General features: G+C 42.8%; 1 protein-coding gene and 1 non-coding gene across 3 annotated transcripts; both read right to left on the reverse strand.

Moving 5' to 3' along the window:
- Positions 1-544: 544 nt before the first annotated feature.
- Positions 545-21,589, reverse strand: PTCD3 (pentatricopeptide repeat domain 3). Of its 2 annotated transcripts, XM_054823012.1 has the most exons (24): positions 21,459-21,589; positions 20,154-20,203; positions 19,115-19,154; positions 18,042-18,087; positions 17,221-17,289; positions 16,714-16,818; positions 16,173-16,296; positions 14,990-15,108; positions 14,160-14,233; positions 13,813-13,900; positions 13,646-13,706; positions 13,280-13,362; positions 12,454-12,598; positions 11,360-11,410; positions 10,363-10,446; positions 8,506-8,534; positions 7,915-8,018; positions 7,098-7,176; positions 6,914-7,004; positions 5,658-5,743; positions 4,323-4,471; positions 3,411-3,452; positions 1,812-1,970; positions 545-1,090 (listed from the first exon to the last, which is right to left on the reverse strand). In XM_054823012.1, exons 1-24 carry the CDS (start codon positions 21,551-21,553, stop codon positions 1,021-1,023), a joined length of 2,043 nt encoding a protein of 680 aa, XP_054678987.1. In that variant the 5' UTR covers positions 21,554-21,589; the 3' UTR covers positions 545-1,020. The 2 variants fall into 2 exon arrangements, with proteins under 2 accessions (XP_054678987.1, XP_054678988.1); XM_054823013.1 differs by lacking the exons at positions 545-1,090; positions 4,323-4,471 and having other exon boundaries at positions 1,829-1,970.
- On the reverse strand, positions 13,428-13,569 carry LOC129206503 (small nucleolar RNA SNORD94). Its single transcript, XR_008577173.1, has one exon. It is a non-coding gene; the product is annotated as a small nucleolar RNA SNORD94 (small nucleolar RNA).
- Positions 21,590-21,600: the final 11 nt, after the last annotated feature.

Consider the following 21,600-nt stretch of genomic DNA (forward strand, 5'->3'; position numbering starts at 1 on the left):
TGTACTACTCATGCAATTCTGGAACAGGCACGTTTGCTTCCTAGGACAAACATCGCCTTCACACAGCATTGCTGCCCATCCACTCCTGTAATGCAAGGAACACTGGACTTTTAGCCTTTCAGCTGCAGTTCGTTCTACCTCCAGCAGCCATTGTTTCCCAAACTCATTACTGAATTATCCTTCAGCTGCTTTCCACAGTAGTGTGCTCTTGCTTCTCCTGCAGCAACATGCACATCAAGCTTTTATTTTTCAGCAAGAGAATCACCTGTTCACTACTTCTCACTGGAATATGATTTATTCCTGTCAGGAATGAGACTGTTCTTTGCCTGTTCAAGACAACTACTTCAAAAAAACCCCTTCAAGCTTCCTGTACAAGCTGAGAACAGCAGCACTGCCATGAGGGCAGAGCACACAATAGCACAGTCAGCCACCTTCCCCATCACCTTATTAGCTTTACTGCTGTATTCTGCATGAACTTCACTCTCGCACAGAGGAGCCGCAAAACTTTGGTTTTGCTCAGGGATTATCAGAATACAGCCATAGGTAGTGTCAGCCATTTATTAGATGCAGTCTCCAGCTGTACAAATTGTAGCTTTTTAACAGCTACAGTCCAAGGCTCGTCACAAAACACCAAAAAGGATGAGGAGTAACACCACAAGTGATGAGCGTTGCATTACTTGCAGTGTTTACATAGACAGTAAACTTGGTATTTAAGTAGTTCATTAAAGTTAGCTGGAAAAGAATTGAATCCGGCGCAGGAGCCAGCCCGTGCAGGTAGTGGTGTGGAAGAGCCTGTGCTGGTGTTGCCCATGCTGTGTTTGAAGTTACCAAGAGGATGAAAGAGAACAGCTTCTCAGTGCGCTCCAACGAGGACAACGTACTCTTGCCAAGCAGAAAGCTCTGGCGTGCTCAGCGGTGCTGCAGCACCTCCCGGACGCCGTCCCTGCAGCAATTTCCCTTCTCACAGAAACCTCCTGGCATCAAGGCAGCAGTTGCTCCTGGTTTTCCCAAGAGGGACAGCTAGTCACGGTCACTGTCACTGTCACTGTCGCTGCTGTCGCTGTCCGACTTGATGCTTTCCAATGTCTTCCTGCATAGGTAAAACAGTCCAGAATCAGTCACCTATTGTGACTTTTGCTTGAAAAGAGAGATCCAAACCACAGGGTAAACCCGCTCAAAAGAGAACTTTATGGGCTGTCTGATGCCTATTACCCTCAAAAGACAGGTCCAGCCAGCACTTGGTGGAAGCACACCCACCTCCTTTTGGAAAAGCAACTACTTCAGTTACCCAGAAAGCGGTGTGCCAGCTGTAAAGGGTGCTGGACTTCTGTTTAATCACTCCCTTGGACCAGCCTCTGGCTCCAAACTGTGGTTCTCAGGGCTAAGCCCATCATCTGAGCTTAGCTGCATCACCTCAGCAACGAACAGCAGTGGCTAGTGAGATGAACACGAGCCTCAGAACCTGTGAGCCATGTGCAGGGTGATCTTGTACCACTTCCCTGCTTTTATACGCCTGCAATCCATGTGTTTTAGATGGGCAGACCCACAGAAAGGTGAGAGCAGATCTGGGCAGTGGGTAAAGCTAACCCCATCACAGAAAGTTACCTTCCCTTCTGGGTGGGATGGATACAGCGTGGAATCAAAAAGTGAGAGGCTGTTTTGGGGATGTGAATCAACCCAAGTCAACACAAAGGCACATCATTCTGAAGCCAGTTCTCTGCTACCTTGGCGGAGAAGCCTTTCCACAGCAATTACCGCTCCAACACCCTGTTCTGCTATACCCCCTCAGCAGTAACATTAAGCACTCTTACTTCTGCTTTTCAGAGAGTTCAAATTCCTTCTCCGTTCTGCTTTTAAGCCTTTGAGATGAAGGAAGTCCGAGGGATGCTGCCAGCTTTACCAGCTTAATTGCCTCATCTGGGCAATTAGTTTGTTTCGCACAGTTCAAGAACTCATCCATCACCCGGTCACTGCAAAAGCAAAGGCAAAGAGCGACTGTTCACAGGGCTCCAGGCAAGGTGGCCAATAACTTACAGCAGGTGCTTTAGAGAGGGAGAGGAGTCAACAGATCTTCACATCACTCAACCAGCCCAATTCTGCTCCTGCCAGGAGTTTCCCCTCAGCCTTCCCCCCCGTACCAATGCAGCACGCTTGGGAACTCCTGTCCTAGCAGAAAGCAATACTCTTCTTTGCACAAAAACAGGGCAGCAGCTCACTGCTCAGGATAAAGATCCCACCTTAGCAACAGCCTAAATGACCTTCCCCTCTTTACAGTCCCCCACCCTCTGTTATGTGGCTGGCAGTGATAAAGGAATAGTATAACAGTACTTTAAATCAAAGGCAGGCATCTCACTGCCAGAGGCTGCCATGCTGGCTCTGCTAGCTCCATTTCACATGGAAGCGCTGGCCCTGCTCCTTTGGCACCTGTGACAGCTGCCGGAGCCACCTCTGGTCTTTAGGCAGGCAAACAAGTAACTGTTCGCAGCTGGCGTCGTGGGGAGCTTGGCAGAGAAGGGAAGGAAGGGGACCAGAACAGCCTCTGATCCGTTTGGTAATAGCAAGGAAACTACTTTCTTTCCCTTACATTTGTAACCTGTGGCCCCTGCAAACCATCAGCTACACTACAGTTCCAGAAGGAGAATTCCTCTCCTTCCCCTATTCCCCAAATTGAGACAGGGGCTCTGGCATGGCTTGGCAGTGTCAAGGCTCCCTTGGGCCACTCTAGCAGCAGTCTGCAGAACAGGGCAAGCACAGAGTGCCACTACCAGCGGGCTTTGGCTCCTCACACCCTCCCTGGTGCACGTAGCCACAGAACATCATGCATCTCAGTGAAATTCCATCTCCAACATCAGATTTAAGGCATTCATTTCTGTGAGCACCAAGCAGTTGGTTTGGGTTTTGTTCTGAATACATGACTATTCCTTAGAAGTTGTTTTCTACTTCAAACAGAATTTTTTCCTCCAAAATCCTGAGGAAAGCTAACTGTTGTAGCCTAACAGGGTACCATGTAAGATCTGACTTGATAAACTTGTCTTCAGCAATCCAAACACCTCTGAAGCACCTATGCTTGCTTAGTAGCATATTAAAATTGTTTTGAGCACACAGGAAATGGGATGTTCTCAAGAGTCCTGCTTAGACTGATTTTAATGACAATGTAATCAGTGGCACTGTTCTTGAGGATCAACCACTTAAACCCCCCCACACTGCATTTTCAACAGTTTTTGAGACAGAAAAGGTCTTAGAACATACCAGATGGACAAACAAGCACCCGTGCTCACATCGACACACACACACTCACGCTTCAGAAGTAACAGTGAAATACGGACCACTGTTGTCGGTTATAATAGAAACGCAAAATCTCAGCTAAAGGGGAGACTCAGTACCTGAGGTCAGAACCTAAAAGTACTCACGTGGGAATCCTATTGATTTGCTGGAAACACTCCATCATGTTCCTGTCCAAAAGAAAACAAAACACTAACTAAAAAAACCCCACCACAAAACACAGAACAAGCAGATATTAAATATCTTGGGTAAGCCCCCATTGAAACACAGACAAGGTCAACTTCATTAAATGATCCTTCCCCACAGATCTGAAACAGGTCCGTATGCTCACAGATGCAATGTATACCAGCTAATATCATCAATTAGTTTAACACAGAATATCTTAACTAGTGCAGAAAAAATAAGAAGTGTAGCTTGTGGCAAATTTACTTTAAAATATTACATATTTTTAAAAAGATACTTGCCACTTCTGTGTTTCAAATGAATCAGTGCAAAGAGAGCATCTGTATTTACCAGAAAATAGCTCAGAACCTTAAATTGGAGGCAAGGTATTTTAACCAGCATTTCATGTTGACAGCATGTACGACAGTAAATTCTAGCTTCCAGAGAGTTTTAACAATATTCTCTTTAGAGTTTTAATTAGGGTTAATTCTAATTAAAAGTTTAATTAAACTCTAATTACTCTCTTTAGCAGTTTGAATTCCAAAGAGTTCTCAAAATTAGAGAACGGGAAGCTGTAGGAAATCAGCAGTGCTTAGTGAAGTGATAATTGAACCCTACCTTGCCAGAAGCAGCCATACGATGCTTTAAACCAGTTGCTACATTAACTTCTAAACCATTTTTAAGACAGACAACTGTAACTTGGTGCCAAGAATGAACAACAGAATTAAGAACAAAACCCATCACATTCTCAGCAAGGTTTATCCCCTCCCTTTGTCTGCATTAGCATTCCAAGGCAATCAGTCATTAGCTTTTGATTTTTGTGATTAACCTTGCGTTAGTGTCAGCAAGCTAAGAGCTCATGACAGCCACACACGTACCAAGCGTCCTGGGTTCTCCCAGCCCTGGAAAACAACAGAGCAACATGGCCCAGCGCGCTGCCTGTCCATTCCAACGCGACCTGCTCCCTCCCACTTTGCTCATGGACAGCTTTGATGTCTTCAGCACACTTGGCAAATGCCAGCTGAATCTGTGAAATGATTGTGCTATTAATGCCAAAACCTCTAGAATTAACATATCCTTTCCAGTGCAATTCCTCCTATGGGTCTGCCCTGTACATGATTTAAATTTGTGAATTAATAGTGATTACTCCTGGCAGAAAAATCTCTCACATCTGTCAGGACAATTGTTCCCGCTAGGCAAGCTCCAAGACAGCGTTGCAGGGACAACTATACTTCCAGACCTCTGCAGCATGCGTAATGCCTTTAACCCTCCTCAGCTTGAGAAGCCAGTTACTGCAATGACATCTGTGGCAACAATCCCTGAATTCTGCCACGTGTTTCCCCAGAGCTGTGGCTGGCTGGGCTAGGTTACTCTTCCAAACCCTGGTAAGGAGGTGATGCTCTTTCGTATTAATTTGAGGTTTCTCTATAGGTTGAAGACAATCTGAAGGGCTTAGCGGACCTGGGTAAGCTCACAGAGATCTGGAACTTTGTAATGGCACATGCACCAGAACCAGACCTCTTAAGACTGAGCAGGGACAGTAATACAGCACTTAAATACAGTCTGTATGCTGCACACTGAAAGGGGGAAACATCTCTACTTTTTTCAATGAGCTGCTGTACTGGTTTTGGCTGGGATAGAGTTAGATTTCTTCATAGTAGCTTGTATGGGGCTGTGTTTTCAATTTGTGTTGATAACACAGGGATGTTTGGGTTATTGCTGAGCAGTGCTTACACAGCCTCAAGGCCTTTTTAGCTTCTCAGACCGCCCCACCAGTGAGCAGACTGGAGGTAGGAGGTGTGACAAGCAAGAAGCTGGGAGGGGACACAGCTGGGACAGATGACCCCCAACTGACCCAAGGGATATTCGTACCATATGGCATCATGCTTGGTAATAAAAGCCGGGGGAAAAGAAGGGAGGAACATTCGGAGTGATGGAGTTTGACTTCTCAAGTAACTGTCACACATGATGGAGCCCTGCTTTCCTGGAGATGGCTGAATACCTGCCTGCCAATGGGAAGTGATGAACGAATTCCTTGTTTTGCTTTGCTTGGGCACACAGCTTCTGCTTTACCTATTAAACTGTCGTTATCTCAGCCAATGAGTTTTCTCACTTTTACATTTCCAATTCTCTCCACCATCCCACTGGGGGAGAGTGATTAGCTGTGTGGTGCTTAGCTGCTTACTAAGGTTAAACCACAACAGCTTCCTTACCTCTTCAGGGTGCTGGTCCCTGCTCATCAAAGACAAGAGCTCTTCCAACAGGTCACGTCTCCTGTTAAACCCCAGCTGCTTCATATCTGTTTAGAGAAAGGCAGTAGGTAGTAGGTGTGACCAGTGGCCCCTGCTCCCAACTCCTGGTAATATGGTTAGTATAACTAACGCCATTTTATAAGGCAAACAGCCATTCTCTGTCACCGAGCATGTCACATATCTGTTCCTTTTCCCCTCATGCACCAAGTAGATGAACCAAACAGATTTCTTCTTCTGCTCCCTGCTGGCCTCAAGATTCCTGGGCACCAGGCCCACTACTCCCCTCCATAATGGCCTTCAAGGTCCCAGGCACCCGGCCAACACGGTGGTGGTGATGACCTCATCACAGAACAGGAAGGGAACAGCACACAGAGCACCATCTATAAAATCAAGCAGTTACAGGTCCTAAATGGGAACTTGAACTGCTGCTGGACATAAGAACTGTAATGTTCTGGTGGCCAGGGACACCTCCATCATTGTCTGCTTCCTCTGAGGGCTTAGTGGTGACTCATACGCTTTTGTATGTTTTTTATGACTTTTATGTTGATACAGCAAACCAAGTATTAACATTTGACCTGATCTGCAGAGGGTCCAGGTGATCAGAAAACAAAAGCTAAGTGGCGTGCTACGCTACTTATAAAACTGTACTACACTGATTCTGCTTATAGAAATCCTGTGCTATTCTAGTTATAAGTTCTATGCTATGCTAATCATAAAATCCTGTGAGGAAAATAAAGCTTTAACTGTAACCACACCTTAGTGCTGTCATCATTCTGCCAGGGATCCCTAAAAGAACCTGTCTGTCCCCTCAGTGTGGGGCAATAGTAGGATATTTTCTGTGTGCTAAAGCCTGTATCTGCATTCTTGTCTCCTCTTCTTAAGGGGAACTCTTATCTCCTTCTTTGCAAAGAACAGGCAAATAACTTAAATGACTAAAACCTAGGCTGTTGGTTAAGGTACTGCTCTCTGGTAAGTATTCAGTTTTCCAAGACACTGACATTTAACTATGGTCTCTCCAATAGTCTGTGCTATTGGTTCTGCCTTTCTCTAATAAAACAGCCCCAGCACCACACTAAGGAGTAACATCCCTCATGACAAAGCACCTTACCGTGGCTGTTCTAAGCACTGGGAAATCTCCCAACTACCTCCCCCTTTGCGCTCCTCCTGACTTTTATCAAACAAACTGCCTATGTAGCCACCACATGGCTATCACTGACCTTCCCAGACTGAAGGGATCACTTCCAAGTGGTTGGCTGTGTCCAGTGCTTGAAGGAGGTCCAATATATTTTTAGGAGTTGGATAGAAGAGCTGAAGAAAGAAGAGAATCTCTTCAGTGAACTGTAACGGTGCCCTTTCTCCAGACTACAGCTTACAAGCTTGCTTACCCTAATACACACTTACCGAAGGGGACATTTCTTTGTACCACTTCAACACAACATCAATTTGTTCCATCATACACAATAATGAAAAGAATTTTGACCTACAGGAGGGGAAAAACAGTCTAATTCAGTAATAATTAGAAACGTACAGAAGCACCAGCAAATGATGGCATTCTGATCAGATTTGTATCACAGATCAGGGAAATTTCACTGCATGATTGTAATACTCCATATGATTAAAAAAGCAGTAGCGGTTTTTATGAGAGAACTTAATGCTGACACAAGTTAATTGGCAGAATTAGTAAGAAATGGACCACCACATTTTAAAATCTCAAAAAAATGCAAACTCCCTGGCTGATACCAGGTTTGAGGTATCTGAATCTCTCTCAAATACAACCTCTGGTTAAGAACCACTTTAAGAAGTGAACTAAAGTAACCTGGTTATTTGTGCAAGTTTGCAATACAAGCCTGGGACCTTGATCCAATGCACTAAGAAAAACATCTCTAGGTCTGACCGCAACACTATTTTGGTGTTACCTCCTCAGCTGCCATCCTAAGTGGACAACACGATTGTAGAAAATACAACTGGTTGGTATAGTTCTTGGATGGGGATTAAGCTAAAGTGATACTCCAAGACACTTTATTTCAGTTTGGGCAAAGCCACAAACTGAAAATAAATCCTGACCTATGACTGTTCTTAAGGACTGTGTCTCAAATGGCACATAAAACAGCCAACAGATGTTCAACAAAGCATCCTTCTGCGCAATGTTTGAATCCTAGTTTGTATTCAGATTGACAACAACACACAAGACGTTCAACGTAAGCTGCACTTCACTCACCAGTAGGCATTTAACCGATCCATGTCCAAGAATTTCCAGTTGTCTCCCTTCTCCATCGCTTTATTTAACCGATACGCAAGCTTGATATCCTTAAGATCACAGCACTACAATAAACCAGTCAGATTTTAAAGCTATCAAATATAACAATACATCCCCCGGAGACTGACTTTCAGAGGTATGAAGAGTAATGAGCTGACAGCAAACATTTTTAGCAGAATGCAGTGACTGCCAAGGCATTTTGTTTAGCTGAAATGCACAACTCTCCCAGTGGGCAAAAGCTTTTTAACCTAAACTGACACTTTCTGGTGTGGAGACCGTCTGACCACTGCAGTGTTACTAGGAGGAGCAGGTAGCGCACAGAAGACAGGGGCTTACACAGTTCTCTAGCAAGAAATGCACGTATTCCAGGCACGCAAGTTACCAGTTTAGGAGGTATCAAGCAAAGAACTGCAGAATTATGGAGGAAAGTTATGGGATGAACACCGGTGAAAAATGGAAAGAACCTTGTATGACAGGTTGGAAAACTCACAGGCAATTCTGAAACAGCTGGAGGGCTCAAAGGAATTCTAACTGCAGCAAAGAGGTACTTACCGCTTGCATAGCAGTGGTAAAAAAATTAGCTGAAAGGGAGAAAATGGAGTCTGTTAGCTTCAAACTTTCAAGGAGACACAGCAGCTCACTAACCCAGCCTCTCAGAGGACAGGCAAGACACGTTCCATTAGAAAGCTGAATTTGTAGCTCAGTTTGACAAGGCAGCAAGGATCTTCGCTTTCTGTGCAGAGACTTTGGTGTGGTAAGAGTTTTGCTAGCCAGCGTTCTGGAGGCAACTATACTGTTGTGCTTTTGGAGGCAGATTTAAGCAGATGATCTGTTTGACTTTAGAAGTTTTACAAAAGCTACATTCTCTTGTCTGATGCAAGACAGGTTACCCACCTCATTAGCACACCCCAGAGCTGACCAAGAACATACAATGGTCCATCCATCAAATCCACTTCTTTTCATTGTACAGACAAAGAGTCATATGAGACAGTGTCAAATGCTTTGAGACAATACACCCCTCCTTCCCTTGCAAGTTTTAATAAATTAGCTAAATACTTTTAAGTCAGAAAAAACATTTTTGTGTTATTTGGGTGTTTAGTATACACTTCAGCTACAGCCTACAGAATCCTCTGGGCCAAGCCAAGGCCTTGCAGGTTTCTGAAGTTAAAAGTCAGTTCACATACAACAACACGCTAAGGAAAAAAAGCCTCAGTTTTGTTCAGTGCCAACCTAAATTCTGCAAAAGCAACTACCAAAACAGCGTAAGGATCCCACACTGAAGAAGAGCAGAAAATGTCTACATACACATCCTGCTTATACAAAATGGCTTTGCTCTAGTCTTATGTGAGCAATCTTTTTAAAAAAAAAACAAAAACCCACTGTATAGAAAAACTCATTCAACTCCCATGATTCAGTCAAGACCTGTATCTGCGTGCCTATCATCCTTGTCTTTGCTAACAGTAGTATTTCTATAAAGATTGTGAAAGAGCAGAGCAGGTACAATCATTGTCTACACGTCTGGCAGCAGTTTAAAGCCAGGGCAAGGAACTGTATAACACACATTGCAGGGCAGAAGCAAATAAAAGGTGTACAACATTCTGGCTATCTCCAGGCTTCTTTCCAAGGACAAAAAAAAATTGCTGGTAGGATAACCTAACATAACCAACATATCATCTCTTAATCTATCTTTGTCCTTTAAGTGGCCAAAACCATATCAACTCCTCACTGGTCTCCTGAAGCATGCACCGCAATAGCTTCTTCACCCTATCACATATAGAACTGCGAGCTGCTAGAGTGGCTTCTGACACTTTATTAACACCACGTTGTACACAGCACAGCTACAGACCCCTCTTTGCCACACTCGTCTTCACATTGAAGCTGCATCTACTTCTGTATGTACAGAAAGGCTTATGAACATCCTTCGGCAAAGTTGTTTACATACAGATGGCAGAAAGAGCCAGTGAGACATGGATGTTCAGAATCTACCCCTTCTACAGACCCAGGCTTCAGTTTTGCATGAAGTTTTATTTCATGTGATTTTCTGAAAAGCATTAGGAAGAACTAGAATAGGAACTCAAACCATACTACAACAAAAACGTGCTGTTCACCAGACGTATCATTTCATGGCACTCCTAGCAGATGTGCCCCCTTAAACTAGTCTTGTAAACAGCCTTGTGGTTTTTATGGTGTGAGACTCATTCGCATTGGGTACACTCCTACTCCTGCATAGAAGCCAGTGCCCCAATGCATAGCACGCCTTCCTGGCACTGGAATTTCTCCTTCTTTGCCTCCAAAAAGTATCAGAAGGGACTGATATAAGCAAGCTGGGTAGAACTACCTGAAATTCCCTAGGTACCTTTTCACCCAAGCTTAAACAAAGCAGATTATCAGATATATTGAAGTTCATACCGTCATCAGGGTCCTGGGGTGTGAAGCTCCTCTTTTCAACATCATCTAGCACCTCAGAGATGATGCCTGATGGGTAAAGATCAACTGCAGGACAAACAGACAAGTAACATCGCATCTCCATTTTATTATGCACTTCATTAGTAAAAAGCCTCAGCTTGCAAATATACTATGGAAATGGAAACAAGCACCACGATTTCAAACAAGTGTCATGATTCTCCTATCTGTACCCCTACTCGTGGTGCTCCACGTCAGCCGCAATTTTATTTGCACTGAAATTTGCCCTACTATTGCCACATTTCCACAGCATAACAGGGCAGATTCAGAAAGACACAAATACATTCTAGCAAAGAATCTAACAGGCCTGCAAGTTTGTCTGTTAGAATGTGGCACTGGGAAAAGCAATGTGTTTCATCAACAGAAAAAAAACCCAGAGAGACTCCAGAGCAGTTCCTCCACATTTGTTATAACACAAGGACTGCAGTTATGACTACTGTGTCTATTCTCTTCCCATGCCTACAGATTTTTGGCTAAAGGATCTCCAACAGCTCAGCTCCTGCCTTCTAACACAGCTGTATTTCAAGACAGCTCGAATGCACAGAATTGTTGCAGAAAAACAGAATCCCTGTGCAATTTTTTCCCTGTGAGTGGCACAGACTATGAAATCCCGTTACACTGTAGTCAGATCCAGCCTCCACTGGATCTGAGTAGCATTTACGCTTTAGCTTTATCAACCTGTGGCCACAAATGGAAAGAAAACAGGCTTTCCAGTTCTTCCTGTTCTCAAAACCCAAGGACTCTCCCCTCCCTGTAAAAGGTTATGATCCTCTGTAGCTTTTTCTTTACCCAAGCAGACTCAGACTAGATAACACTAGGACTGCACACATAAGAGGTTGTCTTTTAATACATAAATCAACTGCCTTTACCCATCACATTTGGAAAGCATTTAAAGTGGATGTTAAACAGGACACATTCAAGGACAAGTTGATATTGCACGTACCGCCTCTATAAAATATAGAGAGAAGATGATCATACGTTGCAAGGCTAGGCTCTGAAAAGCAAAAACATTGAAGTTACTTTGACATTCTTGGCTGAGCTTTATGCCTGAGCTCCAATTCACAGTCTCCAGCCCCTCCAGTAAGGCAGCATGCATAAATTTACTCTATCATTTCTCTCGCCGTCCACCCTAATGCTGGACCAGACCTCACGTACAACTGGAACAGACAACATCTGAGGGTGGACCACCCGCTGAAGCACCATGTTGCTATGGGGCGAACAGCTAAGCTTCCCTGCTCTAAGTTAAAAGCAAAAATATTTCATAACTAGTTTTCCATTCTGCTCATGAACCTATCTTTGGTGTACCAGCAAGCATGTTACTAGGGCAAAGCACACTCCACAAGACATCAAACCAGCTATGCCAACATTCTGTGTTTTTGCAATGTTTACTTGACATCAGAAACCATCATCTAGATCAAAAGCTTTTTTTCCTGGAGAGATGTAGATGTAGAGACCTGAACTGGCTTGGGTGGCTTGTGAAGTAAATCTTGATCTATGGGAAGCTAACAGACTCAGTTGACTGCTGCAAATATATATTCAGATTATTCATGATTTCTATGGCAGTACTACAATAAGGACCCAATGGGCCAGGACACATTCCCCCACTACATACACACACGCCTATCCTTGAGTAGCTAGAGGTAACTACAGGTAAAAATGTAATGATAAACATTCTCCTAACCCAAAAGACCACAGAATCAAAATGCTTTATTATTTGACCTAAGGGACTAAGTGCACACAGTATATTGTAATTAGTAATCAACACTGAACAAAGACTCTGAAGATGATGGTTGAATTTGAAATCGGCAGATGCTGGCTTGCTGAGTGACCACAGTTCAGTGCTTATGCCTTTTTATTTCTCAGTTCTCTTGCAAAAGGAAACAAAGAGCGATGCTGAGAACACAGTGAGAAATGCTTTTTTCCACAAGCCTTGGACTTCTTCCCTGAAACTAGGAATCACTGTGTTGTTTGCTGCTGAACTCTTAAGTTAGTCATTCTGGAAGTGGCACTGAAATATCACCATTCTGGTTCTCTTACCTATATCAAGTGCTTCCATTTCCTTTATTACCGATAAAGACATACTTCTGCCTACACCACCACATCTTCTCAGAGTCTTCAGTAAAGCATTAAAAGTCAGCAGATTTGGTTGCACTTCCTGCTGAGCCATGTGATTCAGGAAGACCTTAAACAAAATTCCCAAATCCTTAGTGCTTCACATGTTGTGGATCACAGTTCAGCTTTCAGGTAGATATGCATGCATTTCCTTAACCTAATCCTTCTCACCCCCTTCAAGTGAACAGCTCTACCTCAACTGATCATTATTAAGGGAGTACCATCTAATTTTTCATTAATTTGACCAAAAAACAAGACTACAAAATTATATCAGATTAGATCTTCGAGAATTGTGTCTAGAACATCAAGGAAATTTTTAAATTTATGTACTATTTTCCTTACTGATGTTATGTCATTAAAACTGGAGCCTTTAATGTTACACCTCAAAATTCCATTCCCATCACACCACCATGAATCACAATTCAGAGAAGAGTTTTTATCTAAAATTGTTTGCTTGTTTTTATCTCCCAGCATAATTTCCCAATTTCTTTATGTCTGGGCAGTTCTTGGATCAGGTATGGTCTCACAAGGCAAACCATTCTGCAAGGGCAAGGTTGGATTTCATGCATTTTCCAATCCTCAATAGTTAGTTTGTATGTTTAAACCAGTGTACTTCTTTTGCAGCAGATATTAGCATCTTTGTGCAAAGCTCTTGGGTTTAGTCTTCTAACAACTGCAAAATTCTACTGATAAAGCAGACCCAGCACCTACACTTTTACCCCTTCCCACCTCTTTTGCTCTACCGCCTTACCTTGGCTAATTCCCATCTTTCTAAGAACCTGTCCTTCAGATATGGGACTGCTGTAATCAGTGCATTGAAGGCGTGCACGTCAGCTGAAAATGTAAGAGAATTTGTTTTAACTGACAATTATATTCTACAGTTAACGGTTTGTTCTAACATGGCTCAGTTTTTGGCGAAGTCTCATGCAAACCTGCTTCCAGTGAGCCAACCACATGCCAGCTGCACTGAAATAAACAGTTTGCATTCAGCTCCCATGATCTAGCTGAGGTCCGTACCCCTGCGCCAATCATCATTGCCATGAAACAAACAGTCATGTACCCAACAACAGGTTTCTGTTACTTAGAAGACCTCAAAGCAAACCCATGAGACACTTACCCTTGTGTCTTTCATTCAGCAAGTCTATGTACATGTCATAAGCTTTAGCAAAAGCCCCATGCTGCAAAAAAACAAAAACAACAACAAAAATAAAAATAAACAATCTCTGATTGTGTGAGATTTCACAAGCTGAAAAAGGTTCTCCCAGCACTGAAAGATAACGTTACCTTCACCATCCCACGGATCATTGTGCAATAGGAGTGTGGATTCCTCTCTGGCATTATCTTAAATATCCTTTCAGCATTGTTGTTCTCCCTAGAATCAACCACCAAGCTGAATGTTAAATAACTCAATAAAAGATACCTTTAGGAAAAAGTTTCAACATGCACAACAAAATAACGGGCTATGCTCCCAAGGCCTGACACTCAAATATATTACTTGTGATACTTACTACATTTGCATCAACACTTTAAAAGATTAGCACAGATATAATACAGTCCTGAAGTCTACTTTATAACAACAATGCATGTGCACAACCCATTAAATACGGGAATATTGTCAACGTTTTCTATACCTCCATCGAGAGCCAGATAACTGTGAGCCTCTTTGGAACTGTCTCTTTGGAGCCTTCTGCTCTGAAGCGTTCACCTGGAGAGATTTTTACAGAAATAAGTTTCTCAGAGTTCAAAGTTATGATTAAACATCAAATGATGTGATCTGGTAACAACACAGAAGTTCAGCAGCAATTTATATGCTACCAAAGGTGCTTTTTAATGAGTTACATTAAAATAATTTCTATTGTAATGTTCAGGAAGTAATAACTACATTAAGAATACTGTTTATGTTATTAAACATACTAACAAGGTAAATTATATGTATTAATGGAGTTGGTGGGAATCATTGGACTACAGCGAATACTCTGTAAAGGGTATTTTCTCACTCAACATCCTTCCCAGGGACAGATATTGTGCAACACACCTACTACCGTACCCTGTGACCTGATACTCTGAGGTCACACAAGGAGCCCTCAACTTCACTGAAATCTAATTAATATGGTTCAGACTGAAAGAAAATTAACTAGCTCATCTATACTAGAGGTCGTCTTTGCAGGCAACTATAAAAACAGGGCTGCCAGGAAGTTATTTAAATGCAGTTCAGCAGAACTAAGCCAAGATGGGGCTCCAGTAACTAAGTTCAGCTTTATGAGAATTACTTTTGCTACCAGGTCAGACACAGGATTTTTATAACTGCTGTAACTCTTGGGCATGTTGACTGCATCTGACCCAGCTCACACCATCTCCCAGGCAGGTAGTCACAGTACAAAAATCTTGACATCACCTTTATCACACCCACTACGAAAGACAGAAAGCCAGAAAGCCAGAGAGATCAACAGGTTTTTCATACCTCTGGTTCTTCCAAATCCTCTTTTTCTTCTTGCTGTTTTTCTGGAGTAGATTCTCCATCTCCATAGAAGCATAACAAATCTAAAAGGCTGTTTGTGGTCTCCAGAGATACAGGCGTACCTATAGAAAATGAGGATGTACAACAGTCGCAGAGAAAATAAAGACCACACCATTCTACAGCCATATCAGAAAATTTTCAAACACTCAGTTATGTCACTTTATTCTCTTTCAACATAAGAGTGATCTCTACCAAGTCTGTAAAACCTGAGTGTGACACTAATACTTCCACAAACCCATTCAGAGCAGGAGACAATTTTAACACTGAAGTATCTGTTTTTGACTGAAGCCACTGAAAGGTAGAGTTTTCCTGACCAAGTGGGAGAGGGAAGTGGCAGCTGGCAGCCAAAACTGTGAAGCAGCACAAGCCTAACACAACATTCAAAACTTCTAGTGCTTTTCATAACTACTCTTAGGATACGTCCTGCTGTGAAGATCATTTTGTGTGTTTCACTTTCTATGAAACAGATTTAAAACCAAGAAGAGAAAAGAGCTATTTGATGGAACCATCTCCTTTCCACCTTGTAGTGGATATGAGAAGGTCTCACCTTCTCAGTAAGTCTTCCTCCTTCAGAGGCTGCGGCAGTTACACTTCTCTATTGCCGCCACCTCATTCAGCCACAATAGAGATAAGATCCAAATTAAGGAAAAACTGAGAATTATTTATTGAGGGCAGGTCCACAGAAGGGACACTCAGCTGGTATGCTACACCAGTCCAACACAGCAAAGTCCTCAGCACAGATGTAGCTTATACTAAGCAATATGCTGCTCAACAAGGGCCTTCACAGGCAGGATGGTATCACCCAAGCACATAACATCTGCCCGTAACAGGCGCTGTTCTACTGCATCACAATTCTTCTACTTTGGAAGGGAAAAAAAACCCCTCATATTATCTGCTTCTCGATCAAGAAATCATTTGTTCTCCTTATCACCAAAGAGACATGTCAGACAAGCAGTGCATAAGGAGAGCTCAATAATTCTGGAGAATCACTTCACCAGACCAGAGTCAGTTGTGAAAGGCAGCAACAGTCATGAAATTGTCTCCATAGCCTGCGCCAGCTACTAAAATATTTTTTGACACAATTTAAGTGGAGCTCCACCACAGAATCCGGCATGTGACCGCATACCTGCTTGTATGAGCTGATCAAACAGGTCCACAGAATCTTTCACCCTTCTGAGGTGGATACGCTCTCTTAGAGCTTCCTCACTCACTCCTTCAATCTGAGGTGTAAGTATCTCAGGCATCAAGCACTAAAAGCAAAGTGTGCAAGTTAGACACAAGCTCAAACCTTCTCTACACCATTGCTAAACCACTACCCAAATATCCTTACTCTTCACCCAGTACACTGCTTTGATAATCTCCCAATCCTCCCAGCCTAACAGCAGTCCCTTTTGGTGATGAAGAACCACACATCCTGATCTCTCACTTTCATGCTAGTAACTCAAGATCTAAACATTTCTTTTACCTAAAGAACCTGATATGATATTGAATTCCTAAGGAAAAATGTTCATTTCAGAGACGTAGTGGAAATACAGTACTGCTTTCATAGCTGTCTGCAAAACAGTTAACAAAATTATCCTTTTATGTTAGTTTTGGACCAGTCTGACAGTTAATTTTACTACCTGACAAAGCAAAAATACAATGAAAAGGAAAAGCAAAAAGCTTACTGATACGTTGGGCTCTGCAAAAGTCTTGTCAAAATATTGAGGAAATTGCTTAATAATGTATTTTGCAGCATTTCTCCCAGACTCCTTCGACAATGAAAATAGACGCTGCATAGGAATGAGAGAGAACAAGATGAAGAAACACGCAATTAAAAGGCTGAGAGTGAGGAAAAACATTTTCCTTAACACTGAACATTCTGATGTGATCAAATTAAACTCATGCCTCATTTTCAACTCTCAGTAAAAACACAAGCATGACAGAACATTCCAGATAAACATTCTACTACAGGGGCAGGAGGAAGAAATAACTGTGTGTGCACGGTGGATTTGTCCAGAGAAATGCTACGGGTGTTACGCATTCAGAAATACACAGAGGAGAAAATTCTGAAAGAAACCTGATACTTCACTTTCTTTTGTAATTGAGACTAGACTCCAATTAGAGTTTTCATAGATGAAAGGGGGGAAAGGGGGGAAGGGGAAGCTATCAAGGATTTGAAAGGACACACTTACAGAATTGGCTGCATTTCTTGGCATAAGGAAAGGGTCATCCTGGAACATATAATGAGCAGCAGTAGGATCCTGTAAAAAGGAGAACCCAGGACTGCAATGTTTATAGTTATGTACACAGGCACACTGCAGGCATATCACACTGCCTCATGGAATTTAAGGTTGCATCATATCCACCACCTGATGCTATTTTTACAAAAGCTCTTGTCGAAAGGTTTAGCCTGTTTGTAAGTAGTTAAAAAAGCATTTGCATTGTACACACACATGCAGGCTAACACAGAGACAACAAAAGGATCCTTACTATAACGCAACAAGCAATTAAGTGCCCTGCAAAGCAAGTAGGACCCTAACTACAGCAGTCTCAGAGGAGCTGAGGGGGCTTGTACGATCAGATAATTTCCAGAATTCAAGGCAGACAGGATTCAAGACAGATAGGATTAAAGAATGGCATCACAGCATTTACAGTTGTTGCTTAGCAAGAATAGACACTGATTGCTCTTTGCAAGGCTTACTTTCTGGACTGAGATTGGGAAAAGGCAGTCTGGATTGGGAAGTTAAACTTGTAAAGGAACTTGCTCCTGATGTTAGCAAAAGCCTTATCAAAATATTACAGCTTTCACTAGTAGTTGCAGCTGTCTCTTAGCACTAGAATGAGGCTTTAAGGACACAGTAAAATGCATTGAGCGAAAGTGAAAACCCTGTAAAAAAATGGATGTAAAAGTCCCATCTTTCATTTATGGCCAAAGAAAGAGCCTCCAGAATGCCAGGCTATTGGCTGAGAATGGACAACTCAACCTATTTCCATGATCAAAAGAACTACTTACCCTGTTCACGGTAGAAGCCAATGTCTGAAGAACGGCTAGCTTATCCCTAAACATAAAGGACCTTTGATTAATACTCGGATACAGACTTTGAATGTTATGCATCACATTGTATGCAGAACAAGCACAGGACTATCCTGGCCCATAAGCATTTTCAGTTCTAGGATATAATGGTTTTGCCGCACTTTTGTGACCACTCTTCGGAAAGGGAGGGAAAATTCAACTGCAAAAACAGTCTCAGTTCTGGAACAACCACAGGAAACAGAAAAGACTTTGAGGAAAACCAGAAAAGCATGCGTGTTTCCTGCTACCACTCCTGCCCTTATTATACCTTATCAACGAAAGAACATAGGGAAGGGACACAGAAAGAATTCCCTAAAATGCTCCTCTTGGAGTCCCCTGTCTCTCTCTGAGGGATGGATACATGAGTCCCTCTCCAAGAAAAGTCTTAGGAGGAAAAAAAACTAAAACAAAACTAGATTTCTCAGGACTCCTGTGGATCCTTAAGACTTTGGTTGTGTTTCAGGCAAACAAGGAAAGGCCACTGAAAGTGTTTAGGTGAAGGTGGTCTTATTTTAGGTTTACACGCAGACACCACCTGGCTATTAACTTCGGTTTTGCTGTACAGTCATGCAATTTCTTCTTAAGTGCTTCCAACAAAATAGCTTTTGTTCAGCTGCATAACTTCTAAACAGGATTTATTCAGCCAGCTATCAATGATCAAGTTTATTTTACTGAAGGAAACACACCTATGTGCAGACAGCCAAATGCATTTGATTTTACAGATTTCTAATGAACATGATCTTTTACAAAGAAACAGAACTACGCTTAAAAATGCAGTCCCTGTAACTGTTTTTAAAAGAAAGGTCAGGAACAGAGTGTACATACTCTGTACATAGAGTAAGAGTCAAGAATATTCCCAGAGCTCCCAGTCAGCAGGAAAGCCACTAGTGGAACATTAAATCAAGGAATACAACTACTCGAATCTTCTTCTTCAGCTTTGGTGGACAGATTACAGTTAGTTAACAATGATTTTCTTCCAGGTTGATAGAGATATTCCAGCAGTAGACACTCACCAGGTTTTCCTTCGTGGGAGCACAATTTCTTCACGAGTAACTATGAGAAACAATATTAAAATTTGTATTAGAAATAAACAGATGCCTGAAGAAAATCTTGACCTCATGAAAACTGATGATTTAAGCTGATCCAGCTGAAAGTACTAAAGCAAGGATTCTACAACCACAGACTAATGTAGGCCACAATTTACTGGAATGGTAATAGAAAAGGCTAACAGGGAGCTTAACAGTCTTGTGTCAAGACAGGACCAGGACCCTATGGTAAACAAACCTCAGAGAGACTGTACCCTCGAACAGATTACCCATTCAAGCTGCTTCAATCATCCTTATCCTGTATCTTCTCACTTGAGCCCCAACCTTTACCAGTCCCTTGGTTTTCCACTCTCAGTCCCTCAATTCAAAGTTTTCCAGCTCTGCCTGTTTAGCTTCTCCAGTTCAGCCTGCCTGAATACTGCAGCAAAGTGCCCTCCCAAGTTCTTGCTCCAGCAGCCTGACACCAGCTGCTTGGTCCCTTCCACCCCAAGGGTCAATTTTCCCAGTTTTCCCAAAGAGAAAAAAAAGGACAATATCAAAAGAAGAAGCTAGAGGTTTTTAGTACAGCGTCTTAGCAAATTCATTCGCTGAGGAGCACGTGGGACCTCCTGATTAAAACTCCCAGAGCCAGGGTCTGCAGAGACACTTTTCCTCACTGCCTCTGTGTTGATGCTTCCATGAGCTGTTACTGAATGGCAAGAACTTGAAGGAAACTGTCAGGATTAAGGTGGAAAACTCCTTATTTTATAGTTTCAGTTTTAAAGAACAACTGGACAGCTCATGGAACTGGACAACTCGGTTCATGCTCTGGGAGCACAGAGCTGGTCGGTGGTGAGGGTACTCAAGTTAAGGTAGGAAATTGCTGCACAATGAAGACGGGGGTGTGCATGGGGGAAATGCAAGAAAGGGTAGGAGGACATTCAATATCTTCTTCATTTCATGATAGGCAATGTTGTGTGGAGATAAAAAAAAAAATTGTAAGAAAGTAGTAATTAAGACATTATACCTTCTGAAATTTCCACAGTCTTCCCAAGAGCTGTACTACTAGAAGAGCACCTGTAAACCAGAGTTTTGAATTTATAGTAGTCACATTAATACAGCAAAAGCAGATTAATAAAATCCTGTACCACAGTTCAGAATTAATTAAAACATTAAAGGGGAGAAGTAACTGGAAATGTTGCATTGTTAAAAACTCCAAGTTACTATCATAAAACTCAGATTTGATGCTTCTCTTAAAGCCCTGATTTCAAGAGGCAAGAAGTTTTCAGGGAAAATTTGTAATTCTTTATTTTTGGGGGTATCATGCCTTTAAAGCAGTTTTCACAAATCACTGCATCTTAGAAAGAAAATCTTGAACATAGATCAGAAAAGACTTTATGTTTTAGAGACAGGATCTAGCTGAAAGCAGTAACTTTTCTTAAATATTTTAGACTGGAGCAGGGTTTACACAAGCAGAAGACCCTGAGTTGTGCTGTAGTGAAATCAGACCTATTTACTTGTGGATGCCCAGCCTCTACAGAGCTGCAGACAGCTCTCTCACATAACCAGAGCTGTAAAGGCACATCCACATAAACTTGCTTCTGCTGTCTATCATAAAGCACCTTTGCGCTCAGTTCAGAGTCGCAGGACACAGCTCTCTTTCTTTCTTACTGATTTTAACACAAATTAAAGCTTACATCAAAATACGTATTTTTTTATTTTGCTCATGAAGGAATCTAACACTAAAGCCTTACTGTAACTCTGGCATTCGCATGTGCTTCAACACTGACCTTGACCCTGAGGGAGACGCTGTTAATGTGCATTCATATCTCTGTGCTTTAGACTGATACTGCATAATTCTAGCTGTCCCTACATGTCACATAAACTTCTCAAGTATGATTTTACCATCCCAGTTGTGAGTTATACTTTGCCTATAGAGTAGCCAGAGGAGTGGAACCCCTTCACTTGAGGCATACCCTGAAAGCAACTTCCCCCATTCCTCTGCTTTTTCGTGAGATTCAGCTCCAGAAATCACTTAACAGCTCAAGCTAACCCTCCGGGGCGGCTCAGAGCTGCAGAACCCACCAAAAGTCGGGAAAAGTGCCGAAAGAAGCACCCCCCAAGCCCCGCCATACCACCCCGACCCTCCCTGCCTCAGCCTTCACGCCACCAATGTGCATGCGCAGTGAACCTCCCTACCGCGCCTGCGCGGCCTTTCGCGCCTCAAGTCCCTAGCCTTCTCCACAGCCCCTGCCTGCCCGTTCATTCCTCTACGGCGTCACCACCGCCGGGTCCTTCTCTTCCCTCCGCTGCGGAAACGGCAGAGGCTTACCGGTAGTGCTCTCGCCTCCCGTCCGGTAAACAGCACCGCCTGCTCAGCAATACCCCTTGCTGCCAGGAGCTCCTCCCCAGCCGTCGCGCCGCCATGCCGCCACTCGCGCAGTGCCCTCCGGGAAGGAGGGCGGTACCACTTC

The sequence above is a fragment of the Grus americana genome, chromosome 4 (assembly GCF_028858705.1).
Source record: "Grus americana isolate bGruAme1 chromosome 4, bGruAme1.mat, whole genome shotgun sequence".
Lineage (NCBI taxonomy): Eukaryota > Metazoa > Chordata > Aves > Gruiformes > Gruidae > Grus > Grus americana.